We start from the raw sequence: 22,679 nt of genomic DNA, 5'->3' as shown, positions 1-22,679 counted from the left end.
AGAAAAAAAAACTATTTACGACAAACATTAAACCATTCAAAATAAACTTAAGTATATATTCAGAACAACACATTAATAATTTAGAGGGGGGAAAAATACCAACAACAACAACAACAACAAAAAATCCTCAAAGAACTGCAAAATAGGCTATTGATGCTGATGCTTTGTAACCTAGAAATGAGGAGAGTATGAAGGTTAAGAATGAGATAATTGTTCTGAAAAAAAAATGATATAATATTTTATTTTATTTTATTCTTCATCTGCAGTGCACTTGACATCTCAACACAACATCATATCAAATCTTTCTCTGTTTAATGTCTTTCTCTGGTCTACGTGTTAATGAAAGAGTGAAGGATTTATTTGTAATGTGAAATGGATTTAGGTAAGTGTCCGAATTTTTAGGGGAAGGTGTCGCCCTCTGACTCTCATGTTGCTTGTGGTACAGGAAAGAGAGAGGGAGGGATTGTTGAAAAGGCAGAAGGCCAGCATGTGTGGCCACAGTCTGGTGAAGGACCTCAGAGAGCCAGAAAGAAAGAGTGAGTGAGACAGAAATAGAAAGTATTAATACCATGAAGTTGATCTTAAACTCAATCTGTGGAGGTCTGATTCTACTGCTGGGGTCTGAGATACTCTGGGTGGCTGGTGCAACATCACAGGTGAGATTCGCACATACTCGTGCAACTAATATGTGATTGCTTGTAAATATCTTAGTGTAATGTAACATTTTTAACAAATATTTTTGAAAATCAAGTATTTTGAAAAGGAAATATAATTTGTCTATTTTGGACTACTTCCTGTTGGACAATTTGTACTTATACATGTGCTTTCCAGGGTTAATCGGTAGAAAGCTGTCTCATTTGGGATTATCAGCTCGTTCTACTTCCCTTTCCTGTTTACATATAGTAGATACCACTCAGTCTACAAGCTGGCAGAACAACATAAACATGCAGTTTGCTTTGATATGAATGTTCATATCCACGGACACTTTATAAGAGAATGTTTACATTTCTGTGGTTGCAGTTGAAAAATGTTCATGTATTGCTTTAAGATGCATGAACTAGGCCTATATAAGCAAATCTTCAGTTAAAAATTCCTTGTTTTGACATGTATCTTTTGGCATGTCCCGTGGAATGCTGGATAAAATAATCCTGAGAATGTCAGAAGCTGTAAAGTCATGAACGAATCAGGTAAATCTCCTTGGAAAATCAGTGGCAGGTGTTAAGATCCAGCATGTTTTCCAGCTTTACTGTTTAAAAAAAAAACGATACCATATTTAAGAGAACAATTGCCTTTCTGTGAGAGTCGGCACTGAACAGTCTTTTTTTGTGAAAACTAATGTGCTATGGATGTGTGTGTGTGTGTGATTGTGTTGGTGTCTGTGGTCAGAACCGTTGTGATAAGAACATCCAGGTGGTGACTAAATCGACCTGTCATTCCTGCTCGATAACGCTTTTGGTGAAATGTCCCAGTGGCTACACCAAGAAACCACCAGGGAAAAGCACAAAAGACTGCAGGTACAGTATATTATGTTTCAATCATGACGACTCATTGAGTGAGTTATTTAGTTTGCATTTATTGGCATGGGGAATGGAATGTTCATATGCTTGATTTTGGCGGACGAGATCTGCTGAGCAAATACAAGAATTTGTTCAGCTTATTTAAAATAACAAACATAAAGGTCATGCTGCTGCAAGATTATATTAAACGCCCTGTGGCAGATTTTTACAGGTGGCGCTGGGGAGAAGGAGGGGCAAACAGACGTTTTCATAATCGTGCAGCAGGGCAATCGCAGCCTGGGGCATGAAATATATGCTTGTGTGGATTTACTAGGAAGTATGTCTAGATGGTGATAAGGGAACCAATCAGCGTTCATGACTGAAATATTTATTTGTGTGAGCTACATTGTGGGGACCAGCCAGTCACTATGAGGAAAAAGACACGATAATAACTAAATAATGTCATTACGGGTATCTCAGTTATAGATGGAAAGTTTTGACTTAAGGTCGACATGAAACGGAAGTGGCGATAGTCTTTTCTTCTCTATTATAACGTATATCTGAGTGAAACAGCTTCTAGAAAAAAAACAATGTGGGGCGGGTCTTGATTTTGTCCTTTGGGAACTGATTGGATCGTTAGATCGTAAAGGAGTAAAAAGTCTTTGAATTATCCTACATTTTTTAATTGTAATTTTTTTATGTAATTAATTTTGTGATTTTAAAGAGTTTTAATGTAAGTCTCTTATGCTTACTAAAGCTGCATTTTTTTAAATAAAAACAGTAAAACGGTAATATTATGAAATATTATAATTTTAATATATTAAAAAAAATATTGCCTTCAGAGATCCAGACAAAGAATATTCTGCAATTTGTGTCAAATCTCTTTTAATTATCCTGAATTAAATACCATACTTTGATATCAGACCAAAAAAAAATTTAAAAAATTTTTAACGACAAGATTAGGTGTTTCCCTTGTGCATAAACAATGATATATAGCATGAATACAAAGGCAATAATTACATAATAATCTCTCTGTTTGTGTCTAGGTATGAAATCACACCTAATTTGTCTGTGGCGGGCTGTTCGTATGAGTGCTACAAAGACACGGTGGAACCCCAGTGCTGTCCAGGTTACTGGGGCAATGACTGCGTTGGTGAGTTTCAGGTCTTTGAAGAGGAATTCTGTTTTGTGTAGAATTGTGTTTGAATTCTGTTCCATAGAAGATGGCGTCAATAACCTCTTAAACCAGATAAATATGGCCCAAAAGTCATTGTTGTGTTCTTATCTGATTATCTAACACATTTTAAATGGCATTTGTCATTTCCGTCATTCTGTGAGGGAAGATGCACTGAGGGAATATTTTGAACGGATGAGTTAGACAGGAACTATCTTTATGTGACCGCAAAATCTGAAACGCAAGTAAGGGGAAGCACGGCTCCTCTTGGAGAAAGAAGTGGAAAAACATAACTTTAATATTATCATTTCTTCTTCAAAAAATCCCAAAGGAATGCTAATAAATGTTTATCATAATTGTTTTTTACGACGATTCATTATAATTCTGTCAAAAAAAAAAAACAATCACAATGTGTTGTAAATAGATAAAATTACCATTAAAAGCGGCCATCCTCTAAAAATAAAATATGATCCTACTGGATTAACTGAACTTCCAGAAGAAATAAACTAAAGAGTTGGAATTTTAGTTAATCCAGCAGGATCTTATGTGACTCTTGAAGAATTATTATTTGATCCCAATAATACCCTTTAGGATTGCTTCCAAATTATGATAGAAATTCTATTAGCATTCTTTTTGGGAATTTTTGACTAGGGATATAAATCCTATATGCATGAATGTGACCTTCCACAGTTGTTGATATTTTGGAGTCACACTTTATCCATTTTTAACATTTTATGTGGTTATGAGACCATGACGGTCTTGTTTCTCACAGTTGTTTTTCCTGTGGGAGCTGTACAGTCAATAAGCTGACATGTGACATATTATTGTCTTGTCACACACTGTGAAAGGAAGTTTTGAGCCGCTGTGGAACAAGGAATTTATGTACTTCCTTCCCTCTGAGAGGGATATGGCAGACCTGTGCCTCCGTACCAATGGAATGTGCTGACCAACAAGCTGTGGAGGTCTCATTTCCAGTGTTTCCTCTCCCTGTCAGCACTTACACAGATACCACAATGAGTTTGCTGAGTCAAGCACTTAAGTTACCAAGCGTTGTCTTGGTTTCTTTGGTCTCTTATCAGCAGAACTTCCTGCATTGTTCTTTGAGAGTTAAATGATTTGACCTTTGCGTCTATGAGACGGGTCAGCGGGGCCGGATATAGGCATGGGCAAGGAGGGGCAATGCCCCCCCAAATGCCGTGACTGCCCCCCCAAACGTGATGGCATGCAAAGATCCCAAATTTAAAAAAGATTTCAAGAAAAATGGTCAGAGTGAGCGCTCTCTGCTCTCTATCCCTCATTCAAAGTAGCTACTGATTGGTAGATGCATAGGGAGGGCGTGGCCGCTTCTCCGGCTTGTGGTGAACCTGCTGAGCTTCACGTCTCAGTCAGTCACTGCAGAGCGGAGCACGCAGACACACTGTGACAGTGACAAACTTTCCAATGAGATTCTTGTCGCAAAAATTATGTTGGAAAAATAATTCAAAAAGACTAATGATGATGAGAACGTAGAGTTTGTAGACCTCTCCACCATTTGCACATATCTACACGGGTATAAGAATGCCTTGTGATTGGAATATCATCTGCATCATGCGAGAGCTCTTTCTCCACTTTGTCTCGTGTTCTTACCCCCTTCCGCCGCACTATGCTACATGAGAAAAAAAGAAATTTAGTTATTCTGGCTCACGAGAAGGCCATAACAACAGGTCTAGATATGGACGCATTTGTTAGGACTTTTGCACAGAAAAGCAGACGACTGATGCTATAATGACTGATATAAGCCATGCGGTGTACAGAGCTAAAAAAAAAAACAATTAAAAAAAAAAAAAAAAAAAAGATTGAAACAAAAAACGAAAGGACAGACAAGACAGACAGACAGATAAAAAAAAAAAAGATAAATGTAGCCTCAACAGGGCACAAGCCAGTGTCCTATTTGTGCCGGTCCCAAGCCCGGGTAAATGCAGAGGGTAGTGTCAGGAAGGGCATCCAACATAAAACCTATCAGACAAATCAAATACTGATAGCTGATAGCTTTGAGCTTATAGATTAGAGCTGGGCGATATAGGATTTTTTCATTTCACAATACATTTTTTCATTTCTGGCCATATCGATATATATCACAATATAAATCAAATCACTATATTTGTCAAATTTAAATGTTCCGTTAAATGACTTGCCCCCCCTGATATTCTACCTGCACCCCCTAGTGGGGCTGGCTGAATCCGGCCCTGCGGGTCAGCATTATGAAAGCTTGGTGAAGCAATGCATTTGTCCCTGTATCTGATTTCATATTTAACAAATCCAGAACTCGATTTATCTGAATGGCAGAAGGCAACATTTTTCCAGAGATTTATATTGAACCTGTTTATTTGAAGATTGTTACTTAGATCTACCAACACAATATCATGGTTCACCATTGGTAGCTAATTCCTGTGAATTGTACGAGCTCATTTTTACTTTTTTGTTCGATCTGCTACTCCCCAGTGGATAACGGGTGAGGTTTGGGGAGGACCTTCATGCTTATTTTTTGCTAAAAATCATGCATTTTCGTACGATTCACATAGTATGAATTCATACAAAATCACCACCTGTTAAAATAGTTACGTTTTCCAATGAGATTGAATTGGATCCACCCACAATTTCTCAAAATTCAACAAATGGGACCTTATTGTAAAGTCTTACCAATTTTTCTTCAGAGTAAGTGCAGAAAATGTGCAGAAAATGTAAATTTTACAAGTGCTGAAAGGGGGCCTTGCTCATGAGGAACTGTCTGCATATGCTGGCTGCTAGTGTGATTTTCTATTTGTGTTGACACGTCTGTGCATAGTGTGTCAATGTGTGTGCTTGGCCGGGAAGGATCTGATCCGATGAAGGGGTTTTGTCAGGCCTAAGTGGTCAAACTTACAATGGCGGGAAGGAAAAGAAGAGTGAGGGTCAGTGGAAGAGACGAGGGGCTGTTTGAAGATCAGAGGAACTCTGCTAACTCATATCCTCTTGTAGAGACCCTACCACCCCAAACCCACTGACCCAAGATCAGTCCTAGAAAACAGAATGATCTCAAATCCGTCTCACTCAAACTGAACACAGAACAGTCATAGCAAACATTTGCCCTCAAATCAGGTTCACGCAAACTCGCTGATCTCAAATCAGCCTCAACAAAGCTCAAAACTAAGATGAACTACATTAGAAAAATACTGCTTCTACAGCATTTGTTAATCTTAGTTAATGTTAAGTTCTACATTTACTAATACATTTTTTAAATCAAAAGTTGTATGTTAACATTAACTAATGCACTGTGAACTATAAATTAATAATTGTTTACAATAACTACTGTTAACAAATGAGACCTTATTGACCTAAGTGTTGCCATTTTTTCCATTAATTCCCTGGGAATCAAATCCATGATCTATGAGTTATTAATGCCATGCTCAAGTGGTAAATGTGTGATTGACATCTCCAAATTGGCCATTTTATCTGATTGAAACAGAAGTTTAAACAGATATCTTCACTTTAAAAGTCATGAAATCTAATCCTTTATTCTTTCTATAGAGTGTCCAGGATCAGCGGCGAACCCATGCAGAAATAATGGAGTCTGCTCTGATGGTATAGGGGGCAATGGGACATGCACATGTGCAGTAAGTTTAATTTCCTTCTCTTTCTCTGTCTGAATCAAGCACGTAGTTATTGAGCAACCCTTTGAGACTTTTTGGGTGTTTTTGCAGCCAGGGTTTAAAGGAACAGCTTGCGAAGAGTGTAAAGAGAACTTATATGGACCCACATGCAACAATGGTAAAAAGCCCCGCCCCTTTTATTCTGTAGCAGGATTAATTTTTGTTTTTGTTTTTTTGGTGTTGATACCATGCTCTCATGTGCTATTCAGTGTGTAGCTGCAAGAATGGCGTATGTGACAGCGGCATGAAAGGCGTAGGAGGGTGCACATGTCTGTCTGGATACACTGGCATAGACTGCGACCGAGGTAAGGCCTTGTATTATTATTGTGTATACAATACATGTGACATTGGATATTAAAGCTGCATAAGTGAATGTTTTTTCTCTCTTCAGAGCTCCCAGCATGTGCTGCTTTGCGGTGTGGGCCAGATTCTCGTTGTGTTGAGGACATGGGCACAGGGCAGCTTATGTGCAGATGCAAACCTGGTTATCAAGGTGATGGAGTCCAATGTACATGTAAGTACTGCACAAGCAAACAAGGGTTTGTAAAGCTTGATTGATGATTGGGTTAGATGTGACATTTCATCGATAGTTAGTTATCTATAAAGACCATTTGAAATTAGTCTATATGAGATATATATAGTTTCAAAAGTTTTATAGTTTCGTAAAGATTTTTATAATGTTTTCGAAAGTCTCTAATGCTTACCAAGGCTGCATTTATTTGATAAAAAAAAGTTAAAGAGTAACATTGTGAAATACTATTTAATATAACTGTTTTCTATTTTCTATTTTAATATATTTCAAAATGTAATTTATTCTTGTGATGGCTAAGCTGAATTTTCAGCATCATTACACCAGTTTTCAGTGTAACATGATCTTTCAGAAATCATTGTAATATGCTGATTTGGTGTTATTAGAAGTTATTTGTAACAATTTAAAAGTCTTCACTTTCACTTCTCACAATCTCACACACACACACACACACACACACACACACACACACACACACACACACACACACACACACACACACACACACACACACACACACACACACACACACACACACACACACACACACACACACACACACACACACACACACACACATATTAGTTAACAGACTACTAAAAGCAACACAGCTCTAAAACTCTTTATTTTGCACGGCACCAAGCTCAAATATTTTGCACCAAACCGGCAATAAACACTATAAACCATCTCAGTCTAGCATAGAAATGTATTCTGTACTGGTTTAATCTGTTCATTTCAGCAGAGGAGGCCTTGTGATCTCACAAAATCTATTGTTTTCCTTTGTTGCATTGTCTATGCAGCAATTAACCCCTGCTTGAGAGGTGTGTGCCATGCAAGTGCAGTGTGTGCGCATACTGGGCCTAACAAGCATATCTGCACGTGTACAGAAGGCTACAGTGGAGATGGCCGTGTCTGCGTGCCCATCGACCCCTGCCAGACTAACCTGGGAAACTGCACATCTGGTTCTACCCGCTGTGTGTATGACGGCCCTGGAAAGGTGTGTTTGTGTGTGTGTAAACATTGTAACACGCTTTGCACTTATGTGAGCCACTTAAATGTACCGATTGCTTTGATTATGGTTTGCAATCTTCACAATACTGAAGTTTTCCACAGGCTCACTGTGAATGTTTGGAGGGGTTTGAGAAGTTTGTTGAAGGGGTGGGCTGCAGCATAAAAGAGATGTGCAAACCAGACTCCTGCCATAAATATGCCACTTGTGCCACAGTGGAACCAGGAACAGTCGAGTAGGTGAACATTTTCAATTGTTTTATTTTGTTATGGATTTTGTTCACACTCTTTCTCACATATTCAAAACCACGGCTTCAATTCCAAACATTTTAGATGTAAGTGCCTTGAAGGTTACCTTGGAAATGGAAATGTATGCTTTGGGAACATACTTCAGCAGTTGCAAGACTTGAATTCAAAGCCAGGAGGGGAGTGGACGGGTCAGCTCTCCAGTGCCATCACACTGTTCAGTGAGTGACTTATTGGGTTTTCACAAAAATTTTTTAGGGTTATTTTTTTTAGGGTTTCGATATTAGCACAGAACAACTTGATTTGACTTGCACTGACTTGAAGCACTGCGTGCCGCTTATAAACTTGATTTGAGATGTCACTGATGCCATGTTACTGGAACGTATGAAATCAAAGTATCGCAAGAGCAAATGAAGAGCAGTTAGCTGGCTCAGTCAGCACAGCTTCTTCAGAGTAGCTGCACGAGCTCTGATGACAACACAGCTGTTTCACGATTGGCTGGAATCACCAATGAGAACACTGACGTGTGTTTTATGTTTTTTCTGACACTGTTATTCTGCTAATGCACACAAATCCGTGCTTTTATAACAGTAAAAACTCTTTTCATGTAATCCTAATGTTATATTGTGTCATGGTTATCAAAACAAAACTGACAAAATACATACACCCCACTTTATTGGTATTTAAATAATATAGGCTTATGTTGAACTTTATTATTTTTATATATATCTTTAGGCATTTAAGAAACACTGCATGAATGCCATTGCTTTAGATAATAAAATATGAATCAAAGTGGGATTCATTTGGAAGACAGACAGCACAAACACACTGTTTAAGCATCTAATCCACTTCATTTGGGATAAAGTATGCAAACACTACATGAGATTTCAACTCCTCCCCAGACTGCAAGCAACAAATCTCGCAGATCGGTTAAATCCAGTCGAAGTTGAACACTCCTAGAGTATCAGCATTACCTGAGATGTTCCTTGGGATGAATACAATTAGACACAAATGAGGTAGAGATGCAGTATAGTGCTAATTTTATTTCTACTGTTTCAGATAAAGTCATGTTGTGGCCCCTGACCTCGCTTGGACCGTTTACTGTGTTTGTGCCAGTGAACAAGGCTTTTAAAGGCACATCTGTAAGTTAGACAACACAAACACACCCACATATGATACGTCCATCTAATACATTCAAACAAATGCTAAAATCATGCTTTTGTTCCAGGTGAGAACCCTGCTGGCAAACGAGATGAGAGCTCGCTATCTTGCTAAGCTGCACATGGTTGCGGGAGAGGTGAACTCTGACTCTCTGAAGAAGGGAATCCTCGTCTATACTCTGACCGGCATGGCTGCCGAATCACTGACAGATGTAGGTGATTGAACCCAGGTTGTGTGTGCGTGTCCCAATTGTTTTCAAGGATGTGCAAATGCAGATTACAAGAGTGGAATCATCATATCCTGTTTCATTCCCTAAACTCTTTCCTGCTCATATCTGTTTATGTTTCACTATGTGTGTGTTTAATGATGACAGAAAATCATTAGATTTTCAAACTTTTATTATAAAGGCAGAGCAGGTAAAAATCCGTCTCCATGGTAGCCGTAAGAAAGGAACGCTTGTGGAGACAGACATCTTTGCCTCAAATGGAATAATTCATTTGGTTGATAAGCTGATGGATGCAGTTCCTTCTACTGTGATAAGCGAGAAAGAGGTTTGTGAAGCTGAAGGATTTCTTGGAAATTTGCGCTATATAAATGTCATACACTAAACAAAAACAACTCCCATTTGCATGTTTTATCAATGTTGTTTTTGTTTGTTAGGCGTGCCAATTTATTTATCTCTTATTTTCAGGAAAACTTGTTGCAGATTCTCTCAGACAATGGAAAGTTCTCCCAGTTTAAGTCTCTGCTTGAGGTAACAAAGTTTTAAAGTCAATTAAACCCTAAATTCATGCACTTTAAGACATCTGACCAGCTCTAGAAATGATTTTTATAACAAGGGTAAATATTTGCTTACAAGATTATTGTAATGTTTTCGGAAGAGGTCTCTTAAACTCTCAAAGGTTGCATTTATTTAAAAAGAAATACAGTAAAAACAGTAATGCTGTGAAATATTATTACAATTTAAAATAAGTGTTTTCTATTTGAATATATTTTAAAATGTCTTCAGTCACATGATGCTTCAAAACATTTTTTATTATTATCGGTGTTGAAAACCATTGTACTGCTTATTCTTTTTGTGAAAACTGATATTTTTTTCAGGATTCTTTGTTCAATTTGTAAAAAATTGCTGACCCCTTTAATATTTCTGTTTCTCAGAAAACCAATGTGGCAAAAGTTTTAGAAGAAGAAGGACCTTATACACTATTTGCTCCAACAAATATAGCCTTTACCCTCCTAAAGCCGGGCTATTTAGACTTTCTTACTTCTGAGGAGGTACAATGCAAATATATCATTTAATGATGTTCTGTCACAAAACCATCACTTTACATTTTCTTTTCATTTCTCCCAATTTAGGGTAAGACAAAATTACTTGAACTGATGCGCAATCACATAGTGTCCACTTCTCAGGTTTGTGTGTGGATGTGTGCGAATATATGTGTGTTCAAATCCATTTCTAGATCATCATTGATTAGGTTCTGTCTCTTGTATCGTGTACAGTTGAGTGTCAGCTTCATTGTGTCGAACCCTCGCGCTGTGACCATGGCGAACCAGGTCCTGACATTTAATGTGACGACTGCTGTGAGTAATAATCATTCATTAAATAGAAAATATTTGTGCAATGCTCAGACATACTCCTAAATCCACATGTGTCTTTAATGAAGTAGTAGCATATTTCAGCAAGTTTATTTCAGTGGCCATCAAACGTATTTGTGCATTTAAGAAACACTGCATGAATGCCATTGCATTAGATAATAAAATGTAAATCAAAGTGGGATTCATTTGGAAGACAGACAGCACAAACACTGTTCAAGCTAAATAAATATGTTGCAAAATAAAATTGTACTGTACTATTACAAAAGGTAACACAAAAATTGTACCTATTTGTACACATTCTAGTGGTCAAACGATGAAGGTTAATGTGCATACTAGTTAATGTGATGAACTACACCTGTGTTTACTCCAATAAGACACCTGTGTGAATTTGAGAGTAAATGAGACCACTAAAAATAATGTTACTGAAAACAATGCAATGAAATTCAGACATTTTAATTGTGATTTAGGGGTCAAAATGCTTGTATTATAAAACCACTGATTTTGTCTCAAATAGGGGCAGATCCTGGTCAATGGGGAATCCGTGCTGGAACTGGACGTTGAGGCAAAGAATGGCCGTCTTCATTCACTGGAGGGGCTGCTGATCCCTCCATCAATAGAGCCCATCCTACCTCACAGGTGTGACACCAAAGAAACCAATATTTATAAGGTAAGCCGTATCTCCACTTGTGTCGACCAACCATAGCTGTAACAGACACACATTTCTGTCTTAACGGTATTTCTATGTCAAAAATACACCAATTTATCCCAGTTTTATGTATAAAGACATCTACAAATTAGCCATTCAAAGGATGATTTGCTGTAAACACTGTGGTGCTACTTGAACAATTCCAGAGGGGGACAGTGTTCAAGAAACCTCTTAGGAAACAACAAAAATCACAAACTTCGTCTTTAAAGTTGTTGTTTGCACTTTTACATATAAAATAGATAAGCCTTTCATTTAAAGTGATTGGTTGTGATCAAAATCACATACTTTCTTACTATATATAGTACGTAAAAAACATTGTGACAAGAGTAGTATGATTGTCCAAATTCACAGGACTCATTAAAGAGTAGGCAAAAAGTACCTAGATGACCTGCTTCTGAAGTGTGCATATAATGAACACTTTACTATCCTTTGAGACCATGGTAGAGTGGCAGTGAAGTGAGGTAACTGACACTGGTCGGTCACATGAGATTGACAACATGGTGAATGTAGTATATCTGAATTACATTCATACTACACATATTCATACTATATATAACTATATACTTGTTTAATGGTCGCGAAGTAATGACTTAATCAAAACGAGTACCTACTCGAGAGTATTGAATTTCGGACGCAGCCTTAGTTACCATACTGACACGAGAGTGTGTGTGTGTCTTCTCTTCTCTTTGTCACAGGGTTCATGCGTTAGCTGTACACTTGTCTCCAAATCTACCTGTCCAACTGGTGAATCATTGGTAACCTGTCACATATAATACTATTAATGCATGCTATAATTTAATACAATAAAGCTTAAGTTAAAAAATGTAATCTTCCTAACTTTTAGTCTCATTAGGGCTTTGTATCAGGCTGGCGTTAAATTGGAGTGAAATTGTACACTGATTTTTTTGTTTTTTTGTTGCTCTTTTTTTGGACTTCTCATACTCAGGATATATTCTCCAGAGGCTGTGTGTTTAAAAAGAGTGCTTTTGGCATGACCATACCCACCCACGGCTGTGCCCTCTTCTGCAATGAAACAAAGACTGTGAGTATTTGTTTCTCTATATGTAATGCATTCAAACCAGAGTATATGACGTAATTTGCAACTGCATCTAGTTTTACTGGTCAACCTGATTAGCCAACCAAATTAGCCATTATTTGTCTTCACCAGACCCCTCGCTGCTGTAAAGGTTTTTTTGGACCAGACTGTTCCCAATGCCCTGGTGGTTTCACCGCCCCCTGTTCCTCTCATGGGAAGGTAAACTGCACGCACACAATGCTCATACTGTACAGGTCAGCATTTTTCAGTTGGCATAACTGTATTTCTTTTGTTGTTAGTGCTCAGAGGGCATCGATGGAAATGGCACGTGCCAGTGTGAGCCTAATTTCAAAGGATCACGCTGCCAATACTGTGCCGACTCCAACAAATATGGCCCGTTTTGTGACAAAAGTATGAATTTATTTTACAGCACAATGTTTGAGAATAATTCAGATGTTTAATAACAATATTTACTTTGCGTCCCTCCCTTATTCCAGCTTGTAGATGCATCCACGGAGTGTGTGATAACCGTCCAGAGGCCAGCGGTAAATGTAAGCAGGGCTCCTGTAAAGACGGTTATGCCGGAGAGTTCTGTGAGCAGCAGACCCAATCGTGCGGGCCCAACCAGCCCTGCCATGCCCACGCCAACTGTGTGTCCAATAGGGAAGCGTTCATGTGAGTGTTCTACATCCTTCCATGTTTTAGAGGGAGACAGAGACAGAAATCACCTGTCCTTCATTTACTTATTACATTTTATACTTTAGTCATAGAGATTTCAAACTGGCGTTTGGAGACCCCTGTGGTCAAAAGGGGGCCAAAAAATGTAAAGAAAATGCTTTAGACTGATTTTTTTATTCTAAAAAAAAAGTGGCATACAAATAAATAAATAATTATAATTATTATTATTATTATTATTATGTCCAGATTGAATTATTTCATTATTAATATCACACTGTTTTTCTAACACATTGAGTTTTTCAAATACAAAAAAAAAAAATTAAAAATGTAAAAAGGAAAAAGACCATTTATTGTGAAAAGTTCTATACAAATAAATATCATAAAAATATTATTATGTAGAGATTTAATTATTTCATTTTAATAGTACACTGTTTTTCTAACACATTATGAGTCTTTTAAAGAAACAAATATTTAAAAATGTAAAAAAAAGAGAAAAAGTTACTTTACACCAATATTTATTGTGAAAAGTGCTATACAATAAATTATGACAAATATTATTCTTATTTCCAGACTTTGTTTAATTTTTATCATCACACAATAGAAATTAGTCTTACATGTATAGCTGTTTTTTTAATTGTGGGAAGGAAGTCCTTTACAAGGCGACCATCATATTTAAAAAAAAAATTGCAGAAAAAAACTAAACAAATTAAGAAAGGGGAACGCATATGCTATATGGCTTATTCTTGTTATGTTGTTTTAATTTAGGTGTGTATGTAAGCCTGGTTACCAAGGGGATGGATACATGTGTATTGAAAGTGATCCGTGCGCTTTACCACATCGCGGAAGCTGCAGCGTCAATGTAAGTCAAATGCATCAATGTGCTTGTGTTTTATGTAAGCATGTCATGATAACATGTTTATTCTCGCTTACTCTCAGGCCAAATGCATAAAGACCGGTCCAGGCACACACACATGCCAGTGCCTGAGTGGTTGGAGGGAGGATGGAGATGAGTGCCAGCCCATCAATAACTGTCTGGATCCATCCAAAGGAGGGTGTCACCCCAATGCCACCTGTATCTATGTGGGCCCAGGACAGGTGAGGGGGTCGTTGTGATTCCCAAACCCCGTCTTCCTAGATTTAGTCAAGTCAAGTCACCTTTGTTTATATAGCGCTTTATACAATACAGATTGTCTCAAAGCAGCTTTACAGTGATAACAGGAATGCATTTATGCATTTCGGCTGTTGTTCGGCATTGTTGATTCAATTCTATTGTAAAGATCATCAATAATTAATTTATTTAATTTAATCTTTAAAGCAGTTCTGGATGATGTCATCATCCAGCTCAGTTCTCATACAAAAGCATCAGTTCAGTCCGATCAATAATATTGTTGAATATTAAGTGTCCCCAAGCAAGAACCCAAACTCCACTGGTGACAGAATGGAGAAAAAAATCATGTGAGAAACCAGGCTTAGTCGGGGGGCCAGTACTCCTCTGTCCAATAAATGAACAAAGTGTGATTATGAATCAGGCTTCATCAAAATATTTATAGTATTTTTGATGATTGATATTCTCCCTAGAGTGATTGTGCTTGCAAAAATGGTTACAATGGAAACGGGAATCAATGTGAACCTGTCAATCAGTGTGTGGATCAGAAGGGTGGATGCCATTTCCTGGTCAGTGTTCGAACAAGTCATCACACACCTGCACAGATCTTTACATACAATGTATACATGTATGCACATCAGCTGCTTCCTTTCATTTTGCCGTTTTCTCATAGGGTGCATGCAAGTTCCTGAACCCAGGTGGATGGCAGTGTGTGTGTGAGGACGGCTACGATGGTGATGGAAAAATTTGTTATGGTACCCTAGCACAGGTATCGTATATGTTATTTTAGGACTGCATGTTATAGTTGGATACTTTTTGATGTGGTTATGCAGAGGCACAACTAAATAAAAAAATCTATGCAATTTTTGTACATTTTAAATCATCAAACTGTATTTGTATAAGCTATTTACTTATTTGTAGAACCTATTTGTACTTAAGATTTGTATAATCATAAGTATTCTTAATTTTTTTTTTGAAGGAGGTGGCAACAAACCCAAATCTTCAAGAATTCAACCTCTGGATTGCTGTAAGTTTTACATTAAAGTGTTCTAAAAGTATTTATGCAACAGCTAGTTCAACTTTAATTGGTCAAGCAGAGACTGCTGATATTTAGTCCTCGGATATGTTTTTTTATTTTTTTATTTTTCACTGTTTGAATCACTCCACTTCACTGTTTGCACATTCCTGACAGACTGTTTACATTTAGTGATGGGGAGTTTTTCTGCAGGTTACATCGTACACCAGCAGCTGGTGACAATTGACTCTTTATTAGTGAGTCAATGAATCATTCACTCAAGGGATTTGCTTAAAAAAACACTTCCTGCTTCTGAAATCGCATACTATCTTGCATAGGTAGTTATTAAAAAAAAAAAACTTACTTCATTAGTGCTAAAAAAGTATGTTATATATAGTGTGAATGTAATCCAGACATACATTCACTATGTTCTCATTGTTAGTTGTCCCTTCACTGTCATTCACTAATCCTCTCCCATGGCCATAGGGGATAGTAATGTGTCCACCATATACACACTTCAGAATCTCACCTGAAGTAGTAGGTCATCCGGGTACTTTTATGTCTACTCTTTTATGTCAAATACTGTTTTTCGCCTACTACATAGAAGGGAAGTATGCTATTTTGGAGGTATCCACTGATTCATTCAGAACCTAAATGAGTGAGTCATTTAATCATTCACTCCTTCAATTCGTTCAGACAAAAAGAAAACTGATTAATTCAGTAATGTCACTACCCTAAAATGTGCAACAGTTTTGTTGTGGCTTCGTTTTGGAGCAAAAACAGAGCAAAAATGTTTGATTTCCTAATAAGTTCTGAAATATTCCATAGCGAACAGATCTTTCTCAGCTACTGTCAAAGGCAGAAAATTTCACACTCTTCGTGCCATCGGCTCAAGCCACAGAGAAACTAAATAAAGAAGACAAAGACTTCTGGATGACCCGCAGTAATCTTCCTAGTCTTGTAAAGTAAGTGTGGTCATGCAACCACATCAGCTAATTTGTCATTTGTCAATATTTTTGGTTACAATTAATGCTTGTTTCAACTCCTTTACTTTAATACATGTTGCTGTTTTTTTCTCACAGAAATCACATGGTTTCTGGGATATTTGCTCTAAACGATCTTCGTTCCTCCCCATCCCCACGACTGATTTCCCTTTTGAAAAGGACACTTCCTGTTTACACAACCAATGATGTGAGAAGGAAACATCTTATGTTTACCATTAGTCCCAGTGCAATTTTGCCTGTCTTTGAACTTTGCTATGAGATATTGTATATTATTCTGTGTTTCTCTCTTTTTTTTCAGACAACCAATGTTGCAGAAGGAAATATAACTTTTGGAGATATGGCAGCAAAGAATGGAGTTATACATCTTATTGACAAAGTAAGCCTCTAGAGTCTTTCAATTTTGTTCTCAAATAAAAACACATACAATTTTAGTTGTCATTTACTACAAATTGTATACAAGTTGCCAATTATGCAAAACGTGTGTGGTTTCACATTTTTATCCTAAATTAAAAATAAAGGGCAAACTTATTGTTGTACTGATTTTGTGTGAATATGAACACGCAAATGCAGAACAAATACATATGCACAGATTGAAGAAATGTGCCACTGTTGTCCTCTCCAGGTGTTGATTCCTGAGCGCCAGATGAGTGAAGGTTTACTGGAGGTGTTGAGTCAGAGGTCTGATCTCTCTCTCTACCGCAGCTCTCTCTTGGTGAGTGTCCATTCTTGTAGGCCTGCCGCACCTCAAATGACAATAATCGTACTCTGCATATGGCTTGGACTATTGTGAATTGTGTTTTTGAATTGTACTTATTTTGCCAGAAACATAACCTCACTAATGAAATGGAGGAGTCTACGGGCTATACTGTGTTTGCTCCGACAGACACCGCAATCCAAGAATACCTCAGAAGAACGGGCAAGGAGTCACTGGTATTATATTACTTATAACCATTAAGGCTTTGTATATTTGTCTGTTTGTATTACGCATATAATATCTCATTCTTGTGTGTGTGTGTGTGTGTTTATTCCCAGGGGTTAAACGTTACCCAGTATCACATTATACTGAATGAGACTCTAAAAGATGGAGATTTGGTGGATGGACTGTATAAAGATACTATGCTTGGCTTTTCGTACCAACTGGGAATTTTCCGGCAAGATAAGAAAGTAAGTAATGGGTAAATTATGTTGAGTCAACCTGGTACAGTAAATCAAATGCTCCGTCATGGATATATAATGGATTTCTCTGTCATAGGTGCTTGTTAATGAGGCTGAGGTGAACGTGACCGATATAGAGACCAGTAAAGGGGTAATCCACACAGTGTCTACTGTCCTGAGCATCCCCCACAACCGCTGTGACAGAGCTACCTCCAAAATCTTCACGGTGCAATATATTTATTTAGCCTGGTCATTTTCTTCTTATCCTTTAAATATCCATTTTAAATATGTATATTGTGTCTGTAGGGACGCTGCATGGACTGTTTCCAACCACCTGAGAACTCTTGCCCTTCAGGAACAAAAAAACTGGTGTGTGCACGCTTAAAGTGGTCCCAAAAATGCTTATGTGAAGATTTCATTTTAAGATATGGTCATTTTCACGATTCACTTTTATACCTAAACTTAAAAAAAAAAAATCAAATCTGTTATTTTTTTAAAAATGCATTTATATTGTCTGATATCGGTTTGACTGGCTGAGACAGTCATATAAATTAATACATTTGTTCACCAATACATTCATTTAATATTGTTATTTTATTAGGTCAATTGTAATCTTTATTTGAAATATTGATATTTTAAAAATGAAAATTATTTTCAAGTAACTTCTGTTTTATAGATTTAGCAAAGCAGTAGAAATCTGTCCACATTCCTCTTTGTGGTGCACTAACTGGGTGAAAATAATGTTTCCTATTAATTGTTTTTCCTCAGATGAGGCCGAAGACAAGATGCATGTACACTCGAGTGTATCATGAAGAGACACTGCTGACCATTGGATGTAAAGTTTTTTGTGAGAAAGTCAACATTGTATGTACATTATACATTCTCTTTTCACATTTATTCTTGCATTATTCCCAAGCGCCAGGAGCTTTTTGGAGTTTCAGAATGGAAGAAATGGGTTTCAGTATGATATCACTGTTTCTCTCTGTTTGCAGGAAAGAAAGTGTTGTGCAGGGTATTATGGTATCAACTGCGAGAAGTGTCCGGGGTCAGAAGGTCAGCCCTGCTTTGGCAATGGTGTGTGTGTAGACGGGATCAACGGCACAGGGGTCTGTCAGTGCAACAAGGGTTTTAACGGCACTGCATGCGAATCTTGCCAAACTGGCAAATATGGAATTCACTGTGATCAAGGTATCAGAGATTTAAAAGCTTATACAGCATACTCTGTGAACAGTTGTCTCATACAATATGCACTATCTTTCTGTTTAGAGTGTAAGTGTGTTAACGGACTCTGCAAAGACAATGTGGATGGAGACGGCAGCTGTGCCTGTGATCTGGGCTGGAGAGGAATAAACTGCGCCATTGGTATGATTCTCACCTGTCGCAGTATTCACTGGCTTTAAGTATTTGGATGCCTTTCACCATAGTATATACAGTATATATAAATATATTGTAATATGTAAATAAAAATAAAGATATGTTAACTATTTTCAGCTATTACATCAGATATGTGCGGTGGAAAGTGCCACAGCAGTGCAAAGTAAGTTTGCTTTCAAAATACCTACTACCAAACAGGTAGCATGTTAAAACCATATTATTTTGAAGTACCTTGGAATAACATGTACATACCAAAGTGTAGGAATATGGTAATCATTCAGTACCATGGTTTAAATCGAAGTTCTACAGTACTGCTATGGAGTCTTTTTTATTCAATCAAACATACTGTGTTTGAGAGTTAAACTAATTATTTTGTCATTTAAAAAAAAAAAGATAGCAAAAAATTCTTCTTAAGGCTCAAAAATAAAGTTGATGATAAATTAAGTATTTAAATGGGAAAGCATAAGTAGAGAATAATTAATTTACTTGTCACTGAGTTTATGATATTAAATCAGAACTCAGTAAACAACCTGTTGCTCGACATGTTACAAGTTCACTCACTGCTCTCTCACAGAGTGTCTTTCCCAAGGCAGCAGCGGGAAAACGAGTTGGGCGTGTTCAACCTGTCATTTCGATCCAGGGTGACCAATAGAAAATGGCCTTTAATCCTGGTTGATAGAGACCGCCCACTGAGACACAGCTTCATTCGCAAGCAAACGATTTAGACCCCCCAAAAAGAGAGCAAAATCTGTGTGTTTGTGATGAAAAAGTGTTTGAAATGCACAAATAAATCAAAAGATCAAAGATTTATACGCACTGCAAATCATTTTATCATCAACTTGTTTATTTTATGGCTTAAGACTTTTTTGCAATCTTTATTTTATTTAATAATGTATGTTTGATTGAATAAAAAAAGACACATAGGAAACTCCATATACTACTACTGTATCTGCATTGACAGCATTCTTGGGTGAATCTCATGAAATCTATGGAAAACATGTCATATCAAAATTTTAAATTGTTATTTCACAAAGTCTTAAAAATTAGAATTTATCTAAATTTAAAATAATTTTTCTGTTTAAATATATTTGAAAATGTAATTTATTCCTGTGATATCAAAATTGAATTTTCTTCCAATCATGATCACTTCAGAAATCTTTCAAATATGCGAATTCATATCACGTATTATTTATTTGGAATGGGAATCTTTTGTAACAATGTAAAAGTCTTTGCTCTGTCACCAGGCTTTTGCAATTTGGGGTGAAATGTGACCTCTTTGAAAAAACAATATTCACTCTGCAGACATAAACTTGAGCTTTTTTCCTTTGAATATGGTTACAGATAACTTTTAGAGGAACTGCTACAATTAACAACAGGTGCACCCTCTAATTGAGGGAGTGGTTTGAAATTAGTCAAATTGGTATCTGAAAAACTTTTTTTTCTAGACCTGCTTCAGAAGAGGTGTACACCTATTGCCAATTTTCCTCATCTACAGTTGGCTGACCACTTGCTTTTTAATGTTTTGTGAAATGTTCCCCCCACGTTTTTGTGACCCATACATTCTATGGACTTTAAATATTGTATTTACATTGAACTTGAGTTGACTTGTATTTGATGTGGGTTGTAGCTGCTTGCTGAACGTAGTGGACAACACATATTACTGTAGTTGTGCTGCAGGATTTCAGGGCAATGGCACGTATTGTTCAGGTAAACATCTCAAGAAACCTTCAAACGCTTAACTGTTGTAGCCAATGATTTAAAATGTTGATTTAATATAATATATGGTGTTATCTCCAACAAGCGGTGGATGCATGTGCAGAGAAAAATGGTGGTTGTTCTGGCGTGTGCAAGCGTACTGTCCCAGGACAAAGAATATGTATGTGCCTCCCTGGTTATGCAGGCGATGGAAAAGTATGCGTTTGTAAGTGTGCATTTAATACTCAATTTGTAGACTAACGTACTCATAACACCACTGTCCTAGGTTTAAATGTCCAGAAAGACAAAATATATTGTGAAAGTACTGTTGTGCATTTCAGAAGAAAGGTAAACAATTATATTTATGTGTCAATGTGTGTGTGTCTGAAGCCATCAATCCATGCCTGGATGGTAATAACGGGGGATGCCATGCAGATGGTGACTGCATTCATACAGGCCCTAATAAGGTAGGAGGCTATATGCAGGCCATCCACTAAGCCAGTAAACATAATTGTATAAATGAATCTCACAAAACCATGTCTACAAATTTCACTCAAATACAACCCCTCCCCCCCAAGAAAATTGCACCTTGAAGGCCACAGTGCTGAAGAGTTTAGCACTAACACACATGCAGTTTAAATTTAATGTCTTGATTGAAGGCAGCACAACATACACTACCATACTGTATAAACTTAATACATAAAAAAATAAAAATCCCTTTAAGATAGGAAATCAACAGTACGACTTTCTTCTGTGGAAGACAAGATGACAGAAATATCACGGTTTTATGTATATACACAATGGAAGTCAACGGCCATGAGAGTTTGGTTTCTAACACTTCTAAATATCTTTTTACAGGTATGGGGGAGTAAATGACAAAAAAAGTTATGTTTGGGTGACGATACAAAACTGTAAAAAAAATAAATGCCTCTCCAACATAAACATTTCTAGTGACCCTTTGCACCTAAAATTTTTAGTTGGCCCAATTTAAGTTGCGGAAACCAAATTTTTGTGATGTGCTGACTACCCCTGCATGTAGACTGAACTTGAAATAGAATGTTGTCAATTAAATATTTTCTGTTGACTAAACATAGCTTGTTGGGTTTGGCCAACTAAATTTAAGTTTTGAAAATCGATTTAAGCCACCATTATGGTGATCAGTATTTGCTTTAGTTGGGCTCGTGACCCTTAAACTGTTAACATTAGATTTTGTTTGGCAGTTGTATCTGAGTTATAACTGGCAGATGATCAAAGACAAAAGATGTGACGATGTTGCTTATGTTTTGACATTTATTACTTGACTTGCATCACAAAACTCATTTAGAGCCTAATCTCTGACTTTAAATGTATAATGTCGATTACAACATCACAGTGATTCTACAGTACAAGATCTAGAAATTTCTAAACAATCCAAAGGATTTCTTAAAAGTTGTTCTAATAAAAAAAAGCTCTTTTTAGGCACAGCCATAAAGAATCAGTGTATTAATCTCAACAATGGTGACAAACAGAATATTCAATTAGGAAAAGGATATTACTAATACATTTCAGATCATAATTTATTCATACCGCAATGCATGATGGGAGCCATGAATGACTTTTGATTAGTGGCACCCAAAATCCACTGCAACATGCTTTATTGTCACCATTGTCGAGATTCACAGGCTGATTATTGATGTCAGTGTGTCTAAAAAAAATTTTTTTGAGTGAATGGTTTGACTTAATTCAGCTTCAAGTAATAATTAATACTACCATAACTTATATACAATACATTTTCATTAATTTATTGCATTAGTAAAGAGAACGGGACAAAGTCTACATTCGTATGACAATTAAGACCATTAAACAAAATATTAAATTTGATTTTGGAATGTATAAAGACCTGGATATGATTTTGACAGACTCACCCTTAGAATAACTTTGAAGCAGAGTTTCTTTTTTTCTTCCAGTCAGCATGCTACTGCAAACTTGGCTTTTCTGGGAATGGAAAGCAGTGTGAAGCCATCAACGTCTGTAAAGAGGTACATGCCGTTTTT

General features: G+C 37.0%; 1 protein-coding gene across 2 annotated transcripts in view; it reads left to right on the top strand.

The window, feature by feature from the left end:
• Positions 1–461: 461 nt before the first annotated feature.
• The window catches only part of stab2 (stabilin 2), a 34,810-nt gene continuing 12,592 nt past the window's right edge, over positions 462–22,679 (top strand). The window contains exons 1-44 of one of the 2 annotated variants that reach the window (XM_077234663.1): positions 462–656; positions 1,387–1,514; positions 2,543–2,649; positions 6,217–6,302; positions 6,390–6,456; positions 6,548–6,643; positions 6,730–6,852; positions 7,668–7,864; positions 7,981–8,111; positions 8,209–8,342; positions 9,181–9,263; positions 9,350–9,497; positions 9,694–9,833; positions 9,974–10,036; positions 10,441–10,557; positions 10,639–10,692; positions 10,783–10,863; positions 11,393–11,545; positions 12,280–12,339; positions 12,531–12,626; positions 12,753–12,839; positions 12,920–13,031; positions 13,118–13,295; positions 14,064–14,157; positions 14,235–14,393; positions 14,877–14,972; positions 15,077–15,172; positions 15,383–15,430; positions 16,247–16,383; positions 16,501–16,609; positions 16,721–16,798; positions 17,045–17,134; positions 17,245–17,352; positions 17,455–17,586; positions 17,675–17,803; positions 17,884–17,946; positions 18,346–18,441; positions 18,570–18,765; positions 18,844–18,939; positions 19,069–19,114; positions 20,579–20,658; positions 20,753–20,872; positions 21,037–21,113; positions 22,593–22,664. In XM_077234663.1, coding sequence (XP_077090778.1) covers positions 570–656; positions 1,387–1,514; positions 2,543–2,649; positions 6,217–6,302; positions 6,390–6,456; positions 6,548–6,643; positions 6,730–6,852; positions 7,668–7,864; positions 7,981–8,111; positions 8,209–8,342; positions 9,181–9,263; positions 9,350–9,497; positions 9,694–9,833; positions 9,974–10,036; positions 10,441–10,557; positions 10,639–10,692; positions 10,783–10,863; positions 11,393–11,545; positions 12,280–12,339; positions 12,531–12,626; positions 12,753–12,839; positions 12,920–13,031; positions 13,118–13,295; positions 14,064–14,157; positions 14,235–14,393; positions 14,877–14,972; positions 15,077–15,172; positions 15,383–15,430; positions 16,247–16,383; positions 16,501–16,609; positions 16,721–16,798; positions 17,045–17,134; positions 17,245–17,352; positions 17,455–17,586; positions 17,675–17,803; positions 17,884–17,946; positions 18,346–18,441; positions 18,570–18,765; positions 18,844–18,939; positions 19,069–19,114; positions 20,579–20,658; positions 20,753–20,872; positions 21,037–21,113; positions 22,593–22,664 — 4,650 coding nt within the window. In that variant the 5' untranslated portion in view covers positions 462–569. Of the gene's footprint in view, positions 657–1,386; positions 1,515–2,542; positions 2,650–6,216; positions 6,303–6,389; positions 6,457–6,547; positions 6,644–6,729; positions 6,853–7,667; positions 7,865–7,980; positions 8,112–8,208; positions 8,343–9,180; positions 9,264–9,349; positions 9,498–9,689; positions 9,834–9,973; positions 10,037–10,440; positions 10,558–10,638; positions 10,693–10,782; positions 10,864–11,392; positions 11,546–12,279; positions 12,340–12,530; positions 12,627–12,752; positions 12,840–12,919; positions 13,032–13,117; positions 13,296–14,063; positions 14,158–14,234; positions 14,394–14,876; positions 14,973–15,076; positions 15,173–15,382; positions 15,431–16,246; positions 16,384–16,500; positions 16,610–16,720; positions 16,799–17,044; positions 17,135–17,244; positions 17,353–17,454; positions 17,587–17,674; positions 17,804–17,883; positions 17,947–18,345; positions 18,442–18,569; positions 18,766–18,843; positions 18,940–19,068; positions 19,115–20,578; positions 20,659–20,752; positions 20,873–21,036; positions 21,114–22,592; positions 22,665–22,679 lie in introns of both variants that reach the window. The other variant, XM_077234664.1, reaches the window with a different exon arrangement.

This window comes from Siphateles boraxobius, unplaced genomic scaffold (genome assembly GCF_051911475.1).
Source record: "Siphateles boraxobius isolate OS27281-9 unplaced genomic scaffold, OSU_SipBor_1 19, whole genome shotgun sequence".
In the NCBI taxonomy this organism is placed as follows: domain Eukaryota; kingdom Metazoa; phylum Chordata; class Actinopteri; order Cypriniformes; family Leuciscidae; genus Siphateles; species Siphateles boraxobius.
Note: the sequence above shows the minus strand (reverse complement) of the source record. Positions and strands in the feature narration are given on the sequence as shown.